Below are 25784 nucleotides of genomic sequence, written 5' to 3' on the forward strand. Positions count from 1 at the left end.
GTGGGAAGTCAATTCCAGAAAATAGCCCCTTGCGCATATGGGTACAGGCAAAGGGGGGCTCTAAAAGCATGGTATCTGCCGGCACCCCAGTGAAAGATCAATGGACACCCTCAGTGGTGGGTAGTCCCAAGATGGGGGGCTTAGAGGAGGTAAGGCCCACGTACTCAAGGAAATCAAGATACAAGTACAGTGCCTGCAATTGGGAGTACAGCAATTGTAACAACGACAATAGCTAACAACGAAGAGGCTACCACATCATCGCTAAGTTTAATACTACAACTGCTGAAGGAGCAAAGGCAGGAAGGTCAACATCACTACACTCAGTTCCTAGAAAATAACAGTAGAGTGCAACAGTCTTTGCAGGAGATGGCTAGTAAGCTGGGAGGTCTAACTCAAGATATTTTAGAGTTACAACAGAGGGTCGTAGATACCGAGGAACAATCCACTTGTGCAACTGGACTTGCAAAGAAACAAGACGACCAAATTACATCGATACACTTTAAACTGGAAGACATGGAAAAGCGACAACGTCTGCAAAATCTAAGACTTTTTGGTATCCCTGAAGGCTCGGAGGGGCGGAGCCGAGGGCTAATACAGTGCAGTTATTCCAAAAGGCCTTCCCTGATCTTTCCGATTTGGATTGGGACTCTCAGTTGCAGAGGGTTCATAGATTGCCAACAGCTTAAAGGAAAAAGGCGGGCAATATCCACGTTCGATTATGATTTATTTTGGAAATTTCTTGTTGAGACAGGCAGTTGCATTCAGGGCTCGACCTAATTCACCAGTTAAGGTTGGGACGTTAGCTTTTTTGTTAGATCGGATTTAAGCGAAGCATCGGAGGTTATGTCAATACATAGATCCAATAAAAGCGCTTGGAGCTCAGGTATTTTTACAAGAACCCGCACGCTTGAAAATCTTTAAGGATGGCCAAACCTACTTCTTTGTTGGAGAAAAGGAAATTGAACTGGCAATTGCTAAGTGGCAAACTGGGGTTGCAAAGCAAAAGTAAATGGGGGCTACACGTATTAGCTTTTGGATATCTAGAAGTTCTGCATGAACTCTAATGCATATCTTAGCTAAAGGTCAGACTGTATCTATGGTTAAGCAGAAGTGGGGTATCCTACACTAATATTGTAGAAGATGCTGACAGTATTATTGCTTGTGATTCAGAAAAGGGGGTGGTGATGAACAGAGTGTCTGAATTAAGCAGACCACTCTTACCCAGTCCAAAGATCAGGGCTTGATCCATCACCGTTTTTTAGCTCACTGCACCATCCCAGCTCAGAACCTGGCTATATGCAAATTAGTCTATTCCTGTCCCAGTGCATGATGGGAACAGGGCAAACCAAACTACCAAGCCAATTCTTATACTGGGAAGAAAACAAGCTTCCGGGGACCGGTTTCTGGCATTTCAGCCGTCGTCGGCCCGGCTTGCTTGAATCCTGATGGTGCAATGAGCAAGGGACTCACATCTGAGTATACCCTTCCACGCTTATGGTGGACAAAATGATTCAGAAAAGGGGGTGGTGATGAACAGAGTGTCTGAATTAAGCAGACCACTCTTACTCAGTCCAAAGATCAGGGCTTGATCCATCACCGTTTTTTAGCTCACTGCACCATCCCAGCTCAGAACCTGGCTATATGCAAATTAGTCTGTTCCTGTCCCAGTGCATGATGGGAACAGGGCAAACCAAACTACCAAGCCAATTCTTATACTGGGAACGAAACAAGCTTCCGGGGACCGGTTTCTGGCATTTCAGCCGTCGTCGGCCCGGCTTGCTTGAATCCTGATGGTGCAATGAGCAAGGGACTCACATCTGAGTATACCCTTCCACGCTTATGGTGGACAAAATGATTCAGAAAAGGGGGTGGTGATGAACAGAGTGTCTGAATTAAGCAGACCACTCTTACCCAGTACAAAGATCAGGGCTTGATCCATCACCGTTTTTTAGCTCACTGCACCATCCCAGCTCAGAACCTGGCTATATGCAAAATAGTCTGTTCCTGTCCCAGTGCATGATGGGACCAGGGCAAACCAAACTACCAAGCCAATTCTTATACTGGGAAGGAAACAAGCTTCCGGGGACCGGTTTCTGGCATTTCAGCCATCGTCGGCCCGGCTTGCTTGAATCCTGATGGTGCAATGAGCAAGGGACTCACATCTGAGTGTACCCTTCCACGCTTATGGTGGACAAATTGATTCAGAAAAGGGGGTGGTGATGAACAGAGTGTCTGAATTAAGCAGACCACTCTTACCCAGTCCAAAGATCAGGGCTTGATCCATCACCGTTTTTTAGCTCACTGCACCATCCCAGCTCAGAACCTAGCTATATGCAAATTAGTCTGTTCCTGTCCCAGTGCATGATGGGAACAGGGCAAACCAAACTACCAAGCCAATTCTTATACTGGGAAGGAAACAAGCTTCCGGGGACCGGTTTCTGGCATCTCAGCCGTCGTCGGCCCGGCTTGCTTGAATCCTGATGGTGCAATGAGCAAGGGACTCACATCTGAGTATACCCTTCCGCGCTTATGGTGGACAAAATGATTCAGAAAAGGGGGTGGTGATGAACAGAGTGTCTGAATTAAGCAGACCACTCTTACCCAGTCCAAAGATCAGGGCTTGATCCATCACCGTTTTTTAGCTCACTGCACCATCCCAGCTCAGAACCTGGCTATATGCAAATTAGTCTGTTCCTGTCCCAGTGCATGATGGGAACAGGGCAAACCAAACTACCAAGCCAATTCTTATACTGGGAAGGAAACAAGCTTCCGGGGACCGGTTTCTGGCATTTCAGCCGTCGTCGGCCCGGCTTGCTTGAATCCTGATGGTGCAATGAGCAAGGGACTCACATCTGAGTATACCCTTCCACGCTTATGGTGGACAAAATGATTCAGAAAAGGGGGTGGTGATGAACAGAGTGTCTGAATTAAGCAGACCACTCTTACCCAGTCCAAAGATCAGGGCTTGATCCATCACCGTTTTTTAGCTCACTGCACCATCCCAGCTCAGAACCTGGCTATATGCAAATTAGTCTGTTCCTGTCCCAGTGCATGATGGGAACAGGGCAAACCAAACTACCAAGCCAATTCTTATACTGGGAAGGAAACAAGCTTCCGGGGACCGGTTTCTGGCATTTCTGCCATCGTCGGCCCGGCTTGCTTGAATCCTGATGGTGCAATGAGCAAGGGACTCACATCTGAGTATACCCTTCCACGCTTATGGTGGACAAAATGATTCAGAAAAGGGGGTGGTGATGAACAGAGTGTCTGAATTAAGCAGACCACTCTTACCCAGTCCAAAGATCAGGGCTTGATCCATCACCGTTTTTTAGCTCACTGCACCATCCCAGCTCAGAACCTGGCTATATGCAAATTAGTCTGTTCCTGTCCCAGTGCATGATGGGAACAGGGAAAACCAAACTACCAAGCCAATTCTTATACTGGGAAGGAAACAAGCTTCCGGGGACCGGTTTCTGGCATTTCAGCCGTCGTCGGCCCGTGTTGCTTGAATCCTGATGGTGCAATGAGCAAGGGACTCACATCTGAGTATACCCTTCCACGCTTATGGTGGACAAAATTATTCAGAAAAGGGGGTGGTGATGAACAGAGTGTCTGAATTAGGCAGACCACTCTTACTCAGTCCAAACATCAGGGCTTGATCCATCACCGTTTTTAGCTCACTGCACCATCCCAGCTCAGAACCTGGCTATATGCAAATTAGTCTGTTCCTGTCCCAGTGCATGATGGGAACAGGGCAAACCAAACTACCAAGCCAATTCTTGTACTGGGAAGGAAACAAGCTTCCGGGGACCGGTTTCTGGCATTTCAGCCGTCGTCGGCCCGGCTTGCTTGAATCCTGATGGTGCAATGAGCAAGGGGCTCACATCTGAGTATACCCTTCCACGCTTATGGTGGACAAAATGATTCAGAAAAGGGGGTGGTGATGAACAGAGTGTCTGAATTAAGCAGACCACTCTTACCCAGTCCAAAGATCAGGGCTTGATCCATCACCGTTTTTTAGCTCACTGCACCATCCCAGCTCAGAACCTGGCTATATGCAAATTAGTCTGTTCCTGTCCCAGTGCATGATGGGAACAGGGCAAACCAAACTACCAAGCCAATTCTTATACTGGGAAGGAAACAAGCTTCCGGGGACCGGTTTCTGGCATTTCAGCCGTCGTCGGCCCGTCTTGCTTGAATCCTGATGGTGCAATGAGCAAGGGACTCACATCTGAGTATACCCTTCCACGCTTATGGTGGACAAAATGATTCAGAAAAGGGGGTGGTGATGAACAGAGTGTCTGAATTAAGCAGACCACTCTTACCCAGTCCAAAGATCAGGGCTTGATCCATCACCGTTTTTTAGCTCACTGCACCATCCCAGCTCAGAACCTGGCTATATGCAAATTAGTCTGTTCCTGTCCCAGTGCATGATGGGAACAGGGCAAACCAAACTACCAAGCCAATTCTTATACTGGGAAGGAAACAAGCTTCCGGGGACCGGTTTCTGGCATTTCAGCCGTCGTCGGCCCGGCTTGCTTGAATCCTGATGGTGCAATGAGCAAGGGACTCACATCTGAGTATACCCTTCCACGCTTATGGTGGACAAAATGATTCAGAAAAGGGGGTGGTGATGAACAGAGTGTCTGAATTAGGCAGACCACTCTTACCCAGTCCAAAGATCAGGGCTTGATCCATCACCGTTTTTTAGCTCACTGCACCATCCCAGCTCAGAACCTGGCTATATGCAAATTAGTCTGTTCCTGTCCCAGTGCATGATGGGAACAGGGCAAACCAAACTACCAAGCCAATTCTTATACTGGGAAGGAAACAAGCTTCCGGGGACCGGTTTCTGGCATTTCAGCCGTCGTCGGCCCGGCTTGCTTGAATCCTGATGGTGCAATGAGCAAGGGACTCACATCTGAGTATACCCTTCTACGCTTATGGTGGACAAAATGATTCAGAAAAGGGGGTGGTGATGAACAGTGTGTCTGAATTAAGCAGACCACTCTTACCCAGTCCAAAGATCAGGGCTTGATCCATCACCGTTTTTTAGCTCACTGCACCATCCCAGCTCAGAACCTGGCTATATGCAAATTAGTCTGTTCCTGTCCCAGTGCATGATGGGAACAGGGCAAACCAAACTACCAAGCCAATTCTTATACTGGGAAGGAAACAAGCTTCGGGGACCGGTTTCTGGCATTTCAGCCTTCGTCGGCCCGGCTTGCTTGAATCCTGATGGTGCAATGAGCAAGGGTATTATTGCTTGTGGCATATGCAAGGGTTAAGTAAGGCCGATACTTTATGATGTATTGCTGATGTATTGCTTCCTTTTTCTCACTTACTCATTTTTTTTTCTTCTCTTATTTTTTTGAATGACCAGAATGGCCAGAAGGAGGGTAACTGTGGTTCAATTCAAGCATTATTCTAAAGCCTTAAGGAATTATTGATATATTTTTATGAGGGGGTGCGGGGCGAGGCTCATTGCTCAAGGCTGAAGTTCGCTAAGAGCTGCTTTGCCAACAGCAGCTGGGTATAAGGGGCAATCCTCTCTCATGGGACAGGGAGGGGGAGGGTGTACTTGTCGAGTTTGGGGTAGGGGGAGGAGGAGGGCGGGAGAAAAGTGGGCAGAAAAATGAAAAATCATCACTAGGGCACAAAAGGTTTAAGATAACTGGTGGGGTCTTAGATAATTTTGTTACTGATAATGCATTAAGAATTGATATATTTGATGTGACAGTAGAAGTAGAGGGGGCACTGTTAAAAAACTGAAAATGTAATCATGGATAAGTTTAAATGTATAGTTTGGAACGTGGCAGGCTTAAATAGTACAACTAAACGTAAAGTAGTCCGTGAGGAGTAGAGAATGTATCAACCCCAGATAGTAGTCATAACAGAAACTCATATTGCTTATAAAGACTGAAATTTGCTAAAACATTTGGGGTACGAGGTTATTATATGTACTACTCAATCAATATCTGCGAATGGTGTAGCAATTTTAATAAAAAGAGGTTTAATTGTAGAGTGCTAAAAACTCAATGGGACCAGCAAAGGAGGTGGACTATTATACAGTTTGAGAAGGGGAGTAAAAAAAGGGTGGTCTGTGCAATATATGGCCCCAATGTGGATGACTCTGCTATTTTCGAATATCTTAGTATGGAATTGTTAAACTGGGTGGGGGAAAAATGAATCACGGGAGATTTTAATTGTTATGGCTTAGACTCTTCCGAGAAATGACAGATTCAGGGAATGCGCAATACGCGGGCCGCCATACTTCAAATGGCAAGCTTACACTCCATTAAAGACCTATGGAGAAATAAATATGCGACACTACCAGGATATCATTTTTTTTCAGCTCCTCATAAATCCTACTCAAGGATAGATATGGCATGGGTATCGGAGGGTCTAATTAGAACAACAGATATGGAAATCTGCCCTGTGTAACATCGGATCATAACCTATTATTTTAGTATTTAAGGTTGATACAGTATGGAGGGAGATTAGACCGTTCTCTTTCCGTAGATACCTGTTTACAGATGGTGAATATAGATAATATGGCGCACGACTTAGAAGATTTTTTTAGAATTAATACAGGGACAGCATCACCAATAATTGTTTGGGATACAATGAAAACATTTGCCCGGGGTATTACACAAAAATATATTTTTCTCCAGTATTAGAAATGTAAAAATTAAATGGAGCTTCGGTTGAGTACTCTAAGAGATCTTGAGTTGCAGCATGTGGAAGGAGTGAATAAGGGCCAGATAAATCAGGAGACTCTACTCCTAGCACTAATTGATGCTAGAGTGTTAGTAAAGAAGTTCCTAAGAGATAAAACGGCCGCAAGCTACACCAAATGTCGACTTGAAAAATATGAATATAAGGAACATATAGGGCAGGTATTGGCCTATCAAACTGCAGAGGCAAAAGCAAAAACAAGAATAAGTGCTATAAGGAGGGCGGACGGACATCTGCATACTGAAACATCGACAATTTTAAAGCAATTCCATATGTTTTATCAGCAGCTTTATTCACTTGCATGGGCCCTAAATCAGGAAGAAATTGATGGTTATATTGAGGATAGTAACATACCAGTACTAGATGTGGATGAGGCAATTACAATAGAGAATATAGTATCAGTGGAGGAGGTGGAACTGGCGAAAATGACACTACCAACGCGAAAGGTGGCGGGAGATGACTCACTACATTTAGAATTCTATAAATCATTTAAAAAGGTATTGTTGGTGCCTATGTGTAGAGTGATCCAAGCAGTGGCAAGTAACAGACAAATACCAAAATCATGAAACATAACACAAATGATATTTTTTTTGAAAAAGGGTAAATCACCAACAGAATGCGGATCATATCGACCAATTTCTAAAAGAAACTATTAAATTGCAAACAATTTGGCACAGGCTCCCTATAGGATTTATAGGTAGATGCAATTTGATAAAAAATGAAAATCTTACCTAAATTCCTATTTTTTTTCGCTCTGTCCCTCTGAATATCCCTAATGTATTCTTCAAAAAACTTGAAGGCGCTTTTAGTAGCTTTATTTGGGGTTACAAAAAACCAAGGAGGGCGATTGAGTTGCTCAAAGCTGGATTTGCAGAAGGTAGACTGGGTCTTCCAGATTTTAAACTTTACTTTTGGGCTTCTTTTACGTGTCAGTTTCGGAGTTTGCTCGGTTTAAACGAGAATGAGACTATATTTACACTTACGTTAGGAAAACAGAGAGAACATTTTTTATATGGAATCAGAGATCCAAACTTTTACAAAAGGGTAACATTTAAGACCATTAAAGATATTGTACATATTTGGCAGGCAATGGGTACAAGGTGCAAATTACCGACATTTCACAAAAATTACCCAATATGGGGCACTCCTTTCTTCCCTGTTGTGTTTCACGATCAAGTAGGTAAATCATGGGCGACTTTTGGTATAACTAGTCTGGGCGATCTATATAACGATAAAGGGCTCAAGCTATTTAAAGATTTACAGTTAGTTTATAAACTCCCGGATCATTTTTTGTTAAATATATGCAGATTAAAGACTATCTTACGTCCAATGTGGGAGCAAATGAAATTAAACAATCAGATATCTGGGATTGCATTCATGGGGGGAAGTCTAAATCTATTATTGGCCTAATATATGCTCATTTGCATAGCTTTAGGTCAGATAGTAGTGAAAAATTGGCGGAACATTGGACACAAACATTGGGAACAATTGTTACACCGAGAATGATCGAACAGGTTTTATGTAATGTTAAGGACTCGGTTCACTCTGTTAGTTTGCAGCTCCAGCAATTACGCACTAGAATAGCTAAATGGGCCCAGGGAAACAAGACGAGGGATAAGGTAAATTGCCCAAAATGCGGGCTATATGCAGCCAATTTGAAACATATGTTTAGGGAATGCCCAAAATTAAGGGGATATTAGAATAAAATTGAACAAATACTTATTCTAAACTAGGACTGGATCAACCGCTTACAGACCTTGAAACTATGTTGGAATATAAAGATAATGTTCCAGCAATAGCACGCCTTTTTACACTCCTGATGGCTGCTGCCAGGCTGGCTATTGCCAGGGTGTGGATCTCTGATACACCTCACGTGGCAGAAGATTGGTGGGCAAAGGCAAGGTGAATCAGATCATTAGTCAAGCTGGAGAAGCTATGGGGACCATTGGCTTTGGATGGAATGTAGTAATCTGATCGATCTAAAAATGTAGTAATATGCCCTCCTAAAAATGTCCTTGTACACATCATGTTACTTTAAGGTTTTCTACTTTGTTCAATGTATTTATATCTTAACACGCTATACATTTATGTATATTATTTAGCTTTAATGTATATTAATGTGACTTTTTGTATGATGTTTAAAATAATACTAATGCCTAATTGGTGTATATTGTACGAAATATGCCCTTTATGACGATGAATACAAAATTATTTTGAGAAAAAAGGTGGTGATAGAAAAGTTGAAGTCCGCTGGCGCAGCAGGGCCAAATGGTCTTCTAAATGCCCTTTTTAAGCAAGATCTGGAATTTTGGGCTAGTTACCTTGCTCCTCTTTTTAACCAGATACATTCAGAAAACAAGATACTAGCTACCTGGAGAGAAATGGTACTTCATCCAATCTATAAAAATGGCAGCCAAATGGAACCTGGGAATTATAGGCTCATTGCCTTTATTGATGTAGAGGCAAAACTGTTTGCATCTTGCATTTTACAACACTTACAGGAGTGGACGGAGGAAAAAAGAATAATCCGTAAATTTCAAACAGGGTTTAGGCAGGGCATGGGCACAATTACAAATCTGGCAACAGTGGCGATTTTAATTGAAAAAGCCGCAAGCAAAAAAACAGGCCTACTAGGTTGTTACATCGATTTGAAATCTGCTTTCGATAAGTGCCGTGAGACCGATTTTGGCTGAAATTGAAAGAATGGGGATTATCGCAGGAATTGATAAACACAATAATAGAGCTATACAGCGAAACATGGGTGAGGGTGAAGCTAGGAGATGGTAGCAGAATATCATCAAATATAAAAATAACTAATGGTTTAAAACAAGGCTGCGTCCTTTCACCATGTCTATTCAATCTATACTTAGCAGATTTAAAGAATTATCTGCTAAATACAAATGGCCATCCGCCCAAACTGGCAAATGAGTCCAGTATGCGGTTGATATCGTGGTTGTGAGCCAAACCCCAATTGGACTGCAAAGAGTCATAAATAAACTGGCTAGTTACTTTGACATTTTAAGCTTGGAAATAAACATGACAAAAACCAAGGTGGTTCGACTAACAGGCCCCAAAGGTGGAAAATATAAATGGTATGCAAAGAGAACGCAAATTGAGGAAACCAGCTCATATAAATATTTAGGCATCAAATTGGGCTGGAGAATGACTCAATAGAACCAAAAATGGATAAGCCCAATCTCTAATCTTTGCCTATAAACAGCTCTACAAGAAACTGGAATGTCCCTCACACGGTCATCTCTTGAAAATAATGGCAGCTCAACTGCTTCCAACCCTGTCCTACGGCCTGGAAATTTGGCATGGTCACGAAATTGACATTTTAAATTAACTGCAAACAAAAGCATATAAAGCAGTTTTTAATCTCCCAAAAGGAGCATCCCCCGCGCAGGTACGTCTCAAAAGGAGCATCCCCCGCACAGGTACGTCTTGAATTTGGCGTTCAGAACCAGGAATACCAAAGAAAAGTAACATTTGTAAAATTATGCTGGAAGTTTAGATCCTGGATCGCTGAACAATTCATGTTCGTCTGAAATACAAACTCAATTCGCAAAAAAAAATTCATGGGGTGATTTCTTGAGAACTTCCCTAGCTGAATTAGACATGGAAGAAGTATGGAATCAAAAGCTGGATAGACCAACATTTAATAAAGAGTGCAATGCCACGGCCCGAAACTGTCATTTTTAGAAGACAAAAGGAGATTGACCAAACAACGCCACGCATGGACGGTAATAAACTCTTGTACTACACTAAAACTGCAACCCTACTTAGTGGCGCATTTTCAGCTATCTTTAAAAAAGAGGTTCACGGCATACAGATTGGGCGACTATAATATGAAGGATTTGGTCCCTACCTGGAAAAAGAAATAGCAAGCTGAAAATTGCCATCTGTGTGGATATTGTAAAGAATGAATATGTCATTTGATGTGCGTTTGTGATCCTCTAAAAGTAGAACGAAGGAAGTTATTAAGGACACCTTTCAAGGACTTACAAATTCATACCTGCAGGCAAGCGGTAATAAGCTGGATGGGAGGCTCTTCCAATATCCTAATTTGTCGTTGAGTAAACTTTATGACCCATGTGGACACCCTCTCATTGAAAGCAGATAATGAATAGAAGCAAGGGCTGGATGTGCTAAGGGTTTGTTTTAGAGTTGGTAATATTTAAAAGTTTTACTGAAAATATGATGCTTTTTAAATTGTGTTTGTTATAAATTTTATTTTATGCTTTATGGTTGTGATAAACCAAATAAAGTTGCTTTTTGACTGACTGACAGAGATACCAAACATGAAATGCTTATCAGCTCCCAATCAAAAGGTAGTGCTTATTGAATGTAATAAGGCAACCAAGTGTTATTCTATGGGACAGGTAGGCCTCAGAGTAGTGAAAAGCCAATTTAGGCCATTTCACCATCAGGACGTGTTAAGCTTAAAAGCGCATGTCCAATCTTTTGCCTACAATGCACCCTGCCCCATGGTCTACCTAGGGCCTATCCAACAAGTGACTTATATGCAATAAAAGGGGAGTTTAAAGTTTGGCAAAGGGGATATATTGCCAGGTTAAATTGGCAGGTTAAACATGTGTTGAGGCTGCAATGGAAGGCCTAGGTCAGGTTTAAATGGACTAATTAATAGTGTAGTGTAGTTCCTATATCCCTAATAGGCTCTGCGCAATGGACTAATATATACTATAGTTTTGTCATAGGAATGAGGTCAGTATGTCTCCATTGAGTACATTAAACATAATTACTTTTGTGTGCCAGCTAACTCAGAGTTCACTAGAAACTTTCTTAAATGAACAAGAAGGGATACGACAACCGCATAAACATGACAACTTTGTTTCCCTTAGATTCAGAACAATATCTTCAGAGTTGTGGAAACAATAGATATCTATTTCATTCAGTCATTTGTGCATGCTTCGTTTCTACAGAGTTGCAGAGAAATAGATAGACAGAGCGTTTCAATAAAAAGGGTTTATTGAACAGTCTTATTTCTCATGCAAGAGATATGAACTGCTATAATCATAAGACAGAACGTGAAGTATAATGCGCACAGCGTAAAGAGTAATATAAAATAATACATTAATAGCATGGTCTATAGCTATGACATATATAAAAATAGATACATAAATAACACAGGCTAAAATACTCAACTGGTGCTTCTAAAATAATTCTACCCCAGTGTACCTAACCTAAGTCTAGAACGAGGGAAAAAGTAGGTGCTGTTTTAGCTATAGTTTAGTTTAGTTGTGCCAAGAATTTGCCGAAGGTTTCTCTAGGTTCTAATCAGCTCCATACCTTAGAATGAGAGAGGTTGGTATCTCTTTCCCGGGACTCGATCTCTAACACCCCCAAGGAGAGTCAGAAACACTGGAGCTGGGTTCTATGCGAGGAGGATGGCAGCGTCTGGTCAGTGCGTCAGTTGGGGATTTGACTTCCTTCGGGACTTGCTGTGGCCAGCCGCATCATGCAAACAGGTAGCCAAACTGCACTGAACCGTGCCTTGTCATAGCAAGTGAAGGTACATTTAAACCTTGAAGGTGTTTAGGTATGCCAGTATTGACGGGCATAAGAATGGCATGAATGAACCCCTAAGGAATAGATGTTCATGCATAATAAATGAGTTCTTGTAGAAATCAATATCCAAGCAAGGGGAAGTCCTAAAGGATTAAGAGTCTGGTTTCCAAGAACTTGTAGTGACGTAGATGAACGGATGTAAGTCGCCATGCCTGTATTTGGGTAGCATGGACTATTCTTAAATGAGGACTGGATTGCTATGCCTATATATGGGCAATGGGAATTGTACCTATATAAGGGCATGACTAGGGAAATTCATACGGAATCTAAATCGATACACAACAATATGGTGGGACTATAAGTGCTGCAGGCTCACTGGTGGCGTTTAATTTACAGGCTCTGCATATATGTTTTACCATTCCACAGGGGACTTACAAGTAACTTAAATATGTCAATCAGGTGTAAACCAATTAACATGCTCAAAGGAGAGATCACAAGCAATTTAGCACTGGTTAGCATTGGTGAAGTGCACAGAGTCGTAAGGCCAACTGAAAATAATTCAGTCAACAATGGGTGACACTGAGGTGAGGGCCTGGGCCAACAGTGAGTCAACCCGAGTGCATTGTTGTTTTTATCCTCCAAACAATCCATATAACCTCTAGAGCCACCATCTGAACAGTGCTATATGGGCTTACATATATAGGAAAAAACCTCCAGAGCTTGTTTTCATGCCTGATACCTCTAGGCAATACCCAGTTACAGCACCTTCGGTATAAACTTCAGGATGGTATAGCAGGGAACGCTATAGATTTCATACCGAACATCGCCAGGTTGATAGAGGTAGGGTCTCCACTGAACAAGTAGTTTGGTGACTGCTCAAACATTAAATGAAGCTGTGTGCTTTTTGAATGATAATCAATATTTAGCCAATGGGGGATTAACCAAATCTTTGTTTTTATTAAAGGTAATAGGAACATGAACATGGCATCAAATGACACCACAGTTGATCCTACATATCAGGTGAGTCCTGCTGTTGTGGTGTTTAAAATACCTACATTGCGACTGTTGTGCCTTGACAATAAAGAAAGCACTTCAAATCATGGATTATAAAAGGTATGGTTCACCTATTTTCTTCATATTTGCAGTTATTCTTCTCCACCTTGCACCACTTCATTACAAAATATACAGCAACAAAGTTCATTAGGAAATTAGCGTAATACATTTTTTAATTATCAAGATTCTATATAGCAAAACACCATTCGTAATATGATATTTAGAAAATAGAACAATAATTTTAAATTAATCTGAAAACCTGATTTTAAATTGAAGTTTGTTAAATGGTGATTGAGAGGCCTGAGCAGCAAGCCCCATTCAAGATGGCAAATCATCCAGTATTCATAAGGTATAAAACAATTAGAGAACCAAAAAAAAGCAAAAAAAGTTTGAGATTGATGAAGCGGGACGAGCTACAGGAGGAAGTTACAGACTTGGCAAATTTAGGATAGTTCAAGACTGATAGACCGAAACAAAAGTGTTAAAGCACGCAGATGGTTATTAGCAGTAAGTATAAAGTGAAACTATAAGCAAGCAAATTATTATTTGGGGTGGTTTTTAGTCCACCACAAGTAATGAAGTTGCTAACCTGGTAGGTGCGCTCAAAGGTTTCAATAATTTAAACCTGATTACAACCCCTTATAGCTGTGGCACAGAGCAGAGATTTAACTTAGAAAACATGTGCAAAACATTTAAAAGCACGAAACAGTTAAGAAATCAAATCCCAACACAGTAAAATCCCACTCCAACTCATGTAAATAGGGAAAACTTTAATAAGCAAAACAACACCAAAATGACAAAAAACAATTAAGGGGAACCAGAGAAATGATATTTTTAAAAAGTAAAAAGTGCAAAAATGCGCAATGCACAAATAGTAGTCAATGGTCATGGTAGACTAAGATGTATGTGCAATTTGAGACCAACATGAGGAAGCCCTGGTTGAATACTCCAACTGAATTAATCTCAGTGAAAATCTGGAAGTTAAAAGGCTTTTAAAAGTTCCATTCCAAAAAGAGTGGGAAACAACCATCACAACGCAACTTCTCACAAGGTACTTCCATTTCAACTAACCTTTTACAACGCAAGATCCATTACAACGCATGCTATTACAACGCATACCATTACAACACAGATGCTATTACAACGCATTCCATTACAATGTAAGTATGGGTAAGTATTTAATTTAAATATTAATTTAATTTTAATTAAATTTTCTTAAATTAATTTAATTAGTATAATTATTTTTAATTTTAATTTAATTTAATTTTATTTTAAATATAAATTAAACTAAATTAATTTTAATTTTGATTTTGGTTACATTTAATTTTAATTTTTAATTAATTTACTAAAAAGAATTATAATATTCTAAATAAATGTAATGTTTTTAAATGTTTACTTTAATTTACATAAACATATTTTAATAGTTTAATTAAATTAAATTATAATGTAATTTATTTTAATTAAACCCCCTTGAGTTAGAATAGTAATTTTAACCCCTACACTATCCAACACTTACCATACTATTACACCCCCCTGGAGTTAGAATAGTAATTTTAACCCCTACACTATCCAACACTTACCCTACTATTACACCCCCCTAGAGTTAGAATAGTAATTGTAAGCCCTACTCTATCCAACACTTACCCTACTATTACACCCCCCTGGAGTTAGAATAGTAATTTGAACCCCTACTCTATCCAACACTTACCCTACTATTATACCCCCCTGGAGTTAGAATAGTAATTTTTACCCCTACACTATCCAGCACTTACCCGGCTATTACACCACCCCAGGAGTGAGAATAGTAAATTAAAATATATTAATTAAAGTTATAAAATTTATTTCAATAAATTCATAAACAAATTTGAAATTATATTACAATTAAATTAATATTAATAAAATGAAATACTTATCTATACTTACGTTGTAATGGTATGCATTGTAATAGCATCTAAGTTGTAATGGCATGCGTTATAATAGCATGCGTTGTAATAGATTCTGCATTGAAAAAGTTGCGTTGTGAATGTATGCGTTGTAACGTCATACATTCAAAAGAGTCATTCTCATTTTTCTGAAGGCAAAATTAACTAGACAAATTTCAAATGTATTCCGATGTCATGGACTTGCTGGTCAGATACATTTTGCGGCAAGTTCCTTTGAAGTCCAGGAGCTCTGGAGAAAAAGTTTTAAAAAAGTTTTAACTTTCTATTAGTACCCAAACTAGTACAATAGTACCCTTCTAAGGACCCCTGGATCTAAATGGCGAACACCTAGAGACTCTTAGGGGTCGATTACGATGTTGTTAGGAAAGCATTCTGACCGATTCCGTTCCAGAATGCTTTCTGAATGACTCGGATAGGGGGAGTCTGACTGAGCGATTTTTATTCATCTGGATTCTTCTGGATACGAATCAGTTGGACTCCCATTGACTTCAATGGGAGCCTGTGCTCCGAACGACAACACAGACTCCCATTGACAAAACGGGTGGTTGGGAAAAACCTTGTACCCTGTGTCAGGCACCCCATGATGCCTTCCACACTGTGCATGCATAGGTATGGGGGTCCGTTGGGTACCCCCACGGGCCCAATTCGGAAAGCCCCTGGTGAAGTGGGGCCTGCTATGGATCCCCAAAGTCAGATTCCAACAGCCAATTAATTTCGTAACAACCGATTCAGAAAGGCTGTCCAAATCTGACATACTAATCGCTCGGCTGGAAATGCGGTCCGTAGACTGCTACGTTTCGTCTCCAACCGACTTGGTTACTCCCAATGCCTTTCAGAACCAAGTCGGACAGTTTGAACGCTTCCCAGCCATTGTAATTGGTTGTTGGGAAACATGTCTGACTTGGTTGGAAAGGCGGGTCCCCAATCGGATTCGGATTAATCGAATGCTGTTCGGAGCCTTTCTGGACGACATCATCATCAACCCCTTAGACAGTCAGGCAGATGCCATCAACATAGTTCCCAGGTTCCAGTTGCCACACGTCAGCTGAAAATTTCCAGCTTACTCTTTGTAAGGTACTTCTTTTTCCTAAGCACAAGGGGAGCAGGTGCAGTCTTTCTGGACTCCTCTCTGATAATAGACAGCAGGTCCAGTTCTCTTCTGTTTTTCTGCATCAACAGGAAGTGTTCTATGGATGTGCCTTAGGGGGCACATTTATGCCTAGCATCAGGTAGTAGATGGAGGTGACTATGGGCACTGCCTAATCAAGGAGCATAGGTTTTGTATGCAACACTAAACATTGTCTCTGAAGACTGGAGTTGTGTAGAGGAATAGACTGTGGAAATCACTAGTATCCACCCTTAACTAATATCCAGTTTGTTAGCAGGCCCTCTACCCACAACAAACTAAGAGTCAGTGGTCTGGTAATACAAAAGCAAGGTCCCTAAGCACTAGGCATAGAAAACACAAGAATTGTCCTGGTATCCTGTGTGCTTCCTTTCAAATTAATGTATGTGGCCTGGTGGCAAAAGCTACCAGGACTCTAACACGCACAGCGGTAAATTTAAATTTTCAATAGTACATTCAAACCAAAAACATCAATGAAGAGAACATCATATTTTCTTATTACTGTCGTTTATGACCATTCATGATAAACAATTGTTATTTCATTGCATCATATGGCAACTCATTTTACAAAGCCAAAAATGTAATTAATTAATTGAATGTAAACAATAAACGTTAAAAAACCCAATGCATTTCGGGGCAAGAGACCCTTCGTCAGGGGTCTGTTCAGAGAAAGAAAAGGAAAGAGAAAAAAGGAAACTCTGTTACTCATGACGCTTTTGGGGGTAACTAAATTTCTGTAGCTTATTGCTTTTGCGATTCTTACCACGTGAAAGGTGCGACACTACAAGTCTTGCCCTGAAATGCATTGGGTTTTTTAACGTTTATTGTTTACATTCAATTAATTAATTAATTTTTTGGCTTTGTAAAATGAGTTGCCATATGATGCAATGAAATAACAATTGTTTATCATGAATGGTCATAAACGACAGTAATAAGAAAATATGATGTTCTCTTCATTGATGTTTTTGGTTTGAATGTACTTTAATGAATTTAATAATAATTTAATGAAAATTTAAATTTACCGCTGTGCGTGTTAGAGTCCTGGTAGCTTTTGCCACCAGGCCACATACATTCATTATTCAGTGTGCAGGCACTAATCTAACACAGCACGCATATCGTGCAAACACATAAAATACAAGCTAAATAGTGTGCAGGACCCGTAGACATTCATTCTTCCTTTCAAATTAGCCTCCGGGAACATCAAGTAGGCAAATGTGCTTTTCCTTACTATGTATTAAAAAAACAACTTCACCATTAAATTGGACTTTACCTTCAAACTGGATTTTTAATGACTATTAAAATAGTTTTGTCATTATTTTTGTATCTGTCTCTATTCACAAGATACAGCATTAGTATTTTACTCTGTACTCTGATTTTGTACAGAAGACAAATAGGCCTGCACTATGTGTCCTACTTTTAAATACCTTGTGCCCTACCCATTGTGCCGCAAGTCCATTTTAGGTGCAACTTATTAAGATTAAAAGGGAGGTTATTGCCAGTCAAAAAACAGCTATTGTAAGCAGTTGCACTGCAGGTGTAAACTGCAGCAGTCAAGCTACAATGATAGACCTGAAGCCACTTGTGGAACACACCATAAACACTGCAATCCAGAAGAGTCATTTAACATCCATGCATGGATGCAATTTCGACACCATACACTATGGCATTATGAGAGAGTTCAATATGACAGTCAGGAATTTGACCACAGTCTGCCGAATCTAAACCCAGCAAAAATATTAATCAAAAAATAGATGTGGCCACTCAGAAAGGGTCATATTCTCACAGAATCTAAACAGTTAAATAACGTTACCAGCCAAATAAGTAAGGAGAGGTGTCCTGAGTCAAAGGAAGTTCACATTGAATCTCTTCCTTGATTATCCCATTCAGCCCTTGCTAGCTGTGTCATTCACATTGTTGATCAGCACCCAATAGAGACATTGAGAATTGTAACTGTCAGTCAGGACATGCAGAGTGTATTCGATTCACACACATTCTGCAGTCTCCATAGTAAAACATGTATATCAGTTTGAATGAGCAAGAACATAAAAAAAATCAATCAAGACACAAGCATTGCCCATGTTTACATTGGCTCTCCCAGGAACTGGTGTGCTTGTGACAGAAGGTGAAATTAGAGAAACCTTGATGGAGTTCTCAGTATGATGTTTAAGAGCAGACACACTTTAATGGCAAACTTTACACAGTTCCCACACAGTCCCAGTTTAATAAAAAAGGAGTCACTAGAGTTGGCCTGCACTTTAATCTATGACTTATGGTGCATGGCCTTCACCACGAGTGCGGAGACCCTTTTAGATTCAGACGCAATGCCCCATTGTTAGTCCACCCAGTTCCAGCAAGTTGTCATTGGTGGTTGTAAAAAATCAGGTGATGTGACCTGCTGAAGAGCAAGCAATGCAAGGTAGTAAACCTACATTGCACCTGAAGAAGATCAGTTAACAAGAGGAATAAACACAGAAAAATTTAATTGATCAGAATACTCTTCATACACTGGAAAAATAACATCATCTTTTTTTCGACAAATATTGTGTACTTCTCAAGCAGGACCAAAGACTATTTGAATAAGATATTACCTTTTCAGATGAATAATTTCATTGCAATTGATTCTCTCTTCTTTCTTTCAGGAACTCCAACGGCGGCAGTCAGATACTTACAGTGAACTGAAGAGAGATGGGAAGTAAATACTAGTACAATTTCACACCTCCTAAAGGCTAGAGACCTACAGCCTGGAGTCCTCTTCCTATTTCCAGTTCCAAGAGGAATAGATCAATCATTTGTCACAACAATTGCAGTTGCAAACCATTGACGAGCTACAGAAAATAGAGTTGGATGTTGTGGTAACAGATTCTCAAAGGTTCTCAAAGGGGAATTCGTTCCCAAAGGGGACACCTTCCCCTTTGTGAATTGTAGCAGTATCATTGGGGCAAGCAAGGCCCTGCTTGCTCCCTCTGATGTTTTTTCCAAATATGAAACAGTTTTTTTAAAGTTGCACCCATTCTTTCATGGGACATCAGTGGCTTTAAAAAAAAGCCTTCTCTTTGAGAACCCAAACATTAGGATATTGGTCTGCTATTTCTTGCAGGCCAGCATCCCTCTAACCATCATCTGTAACCGGTGCTTAATTTGAGCCAGTGGTTTCCAGTGCTCGGCACCGGTACATAAAATTCAGTACTGGCTCTCATGACACTCTGCCACGTGGTGGCGCTGTTTGTCTAATTTGGGATGAGTACAACAACACTTGTTTATTAATTGAATATACATTACCATGACTAATAACTGCCACCCAGGCCATTCGTATAGCTTAGGGAGCCTGGAATAATATGAATTGGCACACTTGTCAGAGTGTGATGGTTTGTAGTTGAGCTGTTACTCTTATTGGCAGCACTGCCAGGGGCAATGGGTGTGACCACTATTTGCATCCTGTCTTTTGTACATCCGGCCTCTGGATGTTTATCATGGTAATTTGATTATTCCATCACTTTCCCTTACTGTCAGTGTTCTTCGTGTGATCTCAAATAACTTCTGGAAATTGCATTTATTGTTCTTTTTATTTCCATGTCCCTGATTTTCAACAACAGACAAAAGACTGCAGTGTAGAACATCATCAGGGTTGGACTAGGGCTCTGGCATATAAAAGTGACCCCAGTAGTGAATTAGGTAGCTAAAAAGGTAGCAGATTGTACCAGTTTTGAACTTGTGAAGAAATACTGTATACTTGTTTTGCATTCCACAAAAGCAAAAATATAAAAGACATCTTGGTACAAGCTGCTTTGCCTGTCCCCAAAGCCACCAGGACACTGACCAAACAATTGAATGTAAGGAATTCTGTTTTGGTAAAATTAAGGTACAGTTAAAACAATTTTCCAATTGTAACACCTGTAATGTTATTTATGTAATAATTTCTCCCTGTGATAAAATATACATTGGAAAGACCTCTCAGAAAGCACGAATCAGGATCTGCCAGCATCAAAGCCGCTTACGGTCCAACATGCTGAATGCTACCCTTGTTGAACACTTTTGACCGCTGGCCACACTGAAGATGACATTCGTTGGACCATTATGGGTGTGGTCAACCCCCCCCATCCCCCCGAGAGGTGCTGACATTGCGAAACTGCTCAACAAAGAAGAACTCAAATGGATTTTACGTACAGGCAGCATACGAACTGGACTCAATCGACTTGAGTATTGGACCACTCTGTAGTGATCCGTCCAAAATGCTCTGCCCAGGCACTTACACCTACTTAGATGGTATTCGTTATGATTTTGCATATTCTACGGACAATCACTTACAATGGTTTGTTTGAGTTTTTCTCAATTAGGTTGTCCACTTAATCATGATTCCATGTACAATGTCCGTAGGTATGGTCTTTCAACCACCAGTTTTTGTTACAAACAGCATTGAATGTAACTTTTCCTTCATGTTGCTGATTACCTCATCCTTCTACATGCAGTGCCAATATGTTTCCGAATCTCCATACCTTTACAGTATGCATTGTTGGTTTCCTTTACCTCCATGTTATTCGCTAACTCAGCACATCTTGGGTATCACTTTCAGACGTTCTCCCACTATTATGTAATGTTTTCACTATATGGAGCTATGATTGAAAATTGTCTTTATTGTATCACGCTGAATGTTTTCCAATAACTATGTTAGTAGTAGTATTGACAATGGTTCCATGTTGCCAAATACCATGTCAGTAGCAATGTTAACAATGGTTCCTTGCTCCTACTTCCGTACTCTGTAAATTTCTTTCCTACTTTCTCATCACCTCTCTAATATGGCTGCCGTACTACACAACTTGTTTTTTCACGTGACTAGTCTCATCACTCCATACTTTCGCATCTTTATCCCGCGTCACCGCGTTACCGCACTTTCCATGGAAACCCAAATCGGGATGCATGCTGTTAGGATGCTCCATTTCAGCGCTTTGTATTGACTGGTAAGCTCGGTCTTGCACCCCACACACTTTGCTATTACAATCATGTCGCATATCTTTTGACAATCCACCTTCTTCACAGGCTCACTGAAACCTCTGCTACGTGCGGTTAACCACAGACTCGTTTTTAAATACTTCTGATATAAATAGTAATGGTGATTATTATGAACATTAGATTCAGTTTCTTTTTTATACTTACGTGTCCTTTAACTAACATTGATTACGATCTTGAAAGAGGGTATGATTTTACCGAGACCTAACTGTTTGTTCTCAGTAGTAGACGTGTATAAATGATATACGTTCACTTTATAAGCAATACTTTGCTTATAATTTGTAGATATCGAATAGCGGACATTGATACGAAAATTGTGTAGAAAAGTGGAGGGTTTGTAACCATTACAAGATGGCGACCATCCTTTTGGTTACACCGCCCCAGCGTGGTTACTTTAACAATATGGCGCTTGCTGAACACGCTAGCTGCCGTCTTGGATATCGGGGACTGCGTACTCGCAGGATACCGAGGTATTTGTTCTCAATGGATATTCGATCCCGTATTACTGCCTGTCTCTTGAATTGTTTATTGATTTGGGCCATTTTATATACTTGCAGACTGACGCGTACTCGTGGAAGTTTGACAGGCTGTGTTACCATAGAAGAATCTTAAAGTTACTGGTATTATAAATCACCCTATTTGAGGTGAGTGGGAACACCGTTTTATATCATGACTCTTTTGTTTTAATTGCTATTAATATTATAGCTGTATCTTTGGTTTTGCTTATTTCAGGGGATATTGTTACCCAAGATATGACACATGGACAGTAACTTTATGGATTAACTAACACTATTACATGAGTGATACCAGATTTATATATATTCTTCGCAAACTTGTAGAGTGAGTATAGTTTTTGACTTTTGACATTTGTGCACTGTGGGACCGCGAAGAGTGCGGGAGTAAGGATGGTTTCATATTATTTCAGAACCATATTTTGCTGTATATACTGAGGACTACTTTGTCCATCGAGGATACAACAATTTCTTTTGGTAAAATGTATTATTCAATATGTTTGTATTTTATCGTTCTTGGACTTTTGGGCCCAGTATAATCTATTAGAGACACCACGGGTTGCACTTTTTATTTCGGTGCCTGTGTTTTTTGATGATCACTACTGGACTATGCCTTTTCACGTAGAAAGTGCCTTTTGACTAAATGTAAGTCCTTCTACCCTATGAATAGTTACTTCTGTGTACTTTTATGTTGCTAATATATCTTCTTGGCTTGCAGCCCTGAAAAAGTCGGTATGGCATGTTATTAATGCCTGACGAAACACGTGTTGGCTGCCATAATGCTGTTATAAGCCCTTTTATTGACTGGAAGAAGTTTCAATAAATTGGAATTGTGACTCACGACGTGCGTTGGTGTCTCAGCTGAAGTGGCTATTGAACATTACTGTGACATTTGATCAAAACCTAGACCCTACACAGTGGATTACTTGAAATTATGGATATTTGGAGAGCTCGGCAAGGAACTACTAAGTGTAACCACAGACACGGTTCCGCCATCAGTCCTATCAGGTTCATTTGGCAACCACAACGCAATTATTGTTCTCCCAACAGAAAGACGGTATGTAGCATAGCCTCACTTCGCATGAAACCCAGCTGCTCTCAAGGCCTCCAGAAATCACACCTCACTTTTCAGTTTCAGATTTAGGGATTATACGAATCCTCTACAGCATTGTAATACCACTTCCAGGAATTCTCCACTGGAAATTGGTACGAATAAACCTTTAGTCAGTTAGTATGCTGCAGGCCCCCCATTTCAACTATATATTGTCTTTACCACCGACAACACTTCAGCATGTTTTACACCACTTTTCATCCTTACATCTGTATTTAGCATGAGCATACGCTGTCCTTTCATAGTGTGCACTTGCACTTCTTCCATGACCACTCATTATTCTTCAGTTTCAAACGAGGCACATTCACTCATGACACCAGCAGTTGCCACGACGAACTGTGCTGAATTATAATTATGTCGCTATTACCTTGTTGTATCTGCATGCCTTTTTATGGAATTTTATATAGTTCATCTTAACTGTCCACCATAAATCCGTCTTTGTCCTGTTACTCTTTCTTTTCAGGCATCCTTTGACTCAGACATGTAAACATATTGGCCTGATGATGATCCTAAGATTTTCCAAAAGGGATTGAAACATTGTAAATCTTATGTTCCCCGTTAACACTTTCTCCATGTATATCAATTATGTGTAATGTTGTCCCACCATAATTCTGCTTGCACTAATCAAATGTATAATATGCAAGCAAGTTGCCCTGCTAGAGCTTTTCTATGTTTCTGTTTCACTAGATATAAACCTAGTAGGACGCAGGCTTGTTTCCCATTTTATTGTTTTGTGTATACATTTTAAGAATTAAAAGTATATCTGTCCAGCTAGACAGCCTTAAATATAGTGCTGATTCTGCTTCTATATTCATTTGTTCAAACTTTATTGTCCTTGTTTAGGGACCTCTGTGTTTAAAACTCATTACTACTCAAGGTCCCGGACCATTATATTGGGTGCCCTGTTCCTTTATAAACGCAGAGAAGAAAGTAGCAGGAGCTTAGGCAAAGTCAGGTCCACTGACAATGCACGCTCTGCATATTGACATGGCAGGTTGGTCCCAGTCTTCTGTTGGTTCTCCAGGTAAAAAGCCTTTAAAATGTTTCAAAGTCCCATATTTTAGAGTTAGGCAGGAAGAGTGCACTCTGGAAACAGACAAGAGTTCCAGAATCTCAGGAACAGCACTTTGGGAGTTAGAGCTCACGCCAAAAGAAGACAGCAGCAAGGACCAGAGTAGGTCCAGTTGTAACTGGTCAGCTGTTTTTTTCCAGGAAAATGGGCTTCTTGCAGTTTTTGTGTAACTGTAGCTCAGTCAGTCAGAAAAACTTTATTTTGCCAACACAATGTAGGCATAAAAAGTATACTACATTTAAAAGAAATATTTAACAGCATTACAGTACAATTAAAATGTAAGCAATGTTAAAAACTATTACATTTAAAATACAAATTCATATTTATTTACACAATACTAAATTAATTTAATTTTTTGGGAAATAATTTTAACTGAGGGTACGTCTCTTTTTCATACAGATAGTAAAAAGGACGCCAGAGAAAAGCAGACAAAAGGGTCAGATAATAGCTGCAGATAATCGAGGGCTATACAACAGTTTGAAAAATTCATTTTACGCATAATAGGGATAATAAATAGTTTTCTTTCATCACAATAACATTTACAAAAGTGTATTTCATCCTGTACGGATCGCTCGTCACAGGTACAGAATGGAAGGTCAGAAGCAATATAGTCATTACGGGGGAAACCCGACATAAGTGGTATATATTTTAAACGAAACCTCACCAGGAAATACCTGTGTTGCAAATTAGTGACGAAAGATAGATATGTTATGTTTGAATCCATTAGATTTATACTAGGGGAGGCCAGGTATGTGTTAACTGTTGACAGATTAATATTTTTAGTCTCCCTTCTTATCTGTTGATTAGATACTAATTGTGCTTTTAAGTCAGTTTTAGACATAGAGCAACAATTAGTAGGATAAAAAAAATGGTGATGTAGCACAACTGCCTTCAATGTCGATTCAACATAAGTTAACCAAGTAATGTTACCTACCCCATCTAATGTCAAAACATCCTTTATAATGTCTCTTGTCAGAGATAGGGTCTCCTTTTGCCATATTGTGTGCCACATTAGGATCGGGGCCATGGCAATTTTATTGGTGATATAGGGGGCCCTCAGTTCAATGTGGCACTTATAGTTGGCACATGACTTTGGTAGTGAGAGGACCCTTTTTAAAAAGTTATCTTCAATAATCTGCAAATTTGTACAATCTCTCATTCCTCAAACAGCTGCCCCATAAGTGGCAGCAGATACAGTCGTAGCTTGATACACTGATTTTATTAAGTCAATTGGTTTTAAACTAGTTTTTTTAATGAACTTAGTTAGGGCCCAATGTTTCTTTCCATCTGAGTTCCTCCATTAACAATCATCTTTTGCCAATTAGTTTGGGAGTCAAACATAATCCCTAGATAGTTAAAAGAATCAACAACCCCCAATTTCCCCCCTTCTGTAGCAATTTGCGGATGATTTTGTTGTTTTGTACCTGCTACTAAAATAAAAGACTTTGAATAATTAACTTTCATACCTAGATTGCTTATAAACTGTGTGTATTCCAGGACTAGACGACGCAGTGCGTTACTAGTACGAGCTAAAAATACTGCGTTGTCCGCATACAATAAAATTGGCACCTGTACTGAATTAATATAAGGGACATCTGGAGTAGAATGCAACAGTGAAGATTCTACACCATTGATATAAAGTGTGAACAAGAAGTGAGCAAGAACGCACCCTTGCCTCATTCCTCTTGCAAATTTA

The 25784-nt window shown here is 40.2% G+C and overlaps 1 protein-coding gene across 1 annotated transcript in view; it reads left to right on the forward strand.

Moving 5' to 3' along the window:
- Window positions 1–25541, forward strand: part of LOC144770733 (sialic acid-binding Ig-like lectin 8) — a 398100-nt gene extending 372559 nt beyond the window's left edge. The window contains exons 6-7 of the mRNA XM_078655471.1: window positions 13232–13287; window positions 19029–25541. Coding sequence (XP_078511597.1) covers window positions 13232–13287; window positions 19029–19085 — 113 coding nt within the window. The 3' untranslated portion in view covers window positions 19086–25541. The remainder of the gene's footprint in view (window positions 1–13231; window positions 13288–19028) is intronic.
- Window positions 25542–25784: the final 243 nt, after the last annotated feature.

The sequence above is a fragment of the Lissotriton helveticus genome, chromosome 7 (genome assembly GCF_964261635.1).
Source record: "Lissotriton helveticus chromosome 7, aLisHel1.1, whole genome shotgun sequence".
NCBI lineage: Eukaryota > Metazoa > Chordata > Amphibia > Caudata > Salamandridae > Lissotriton > Lissotriton helveticus.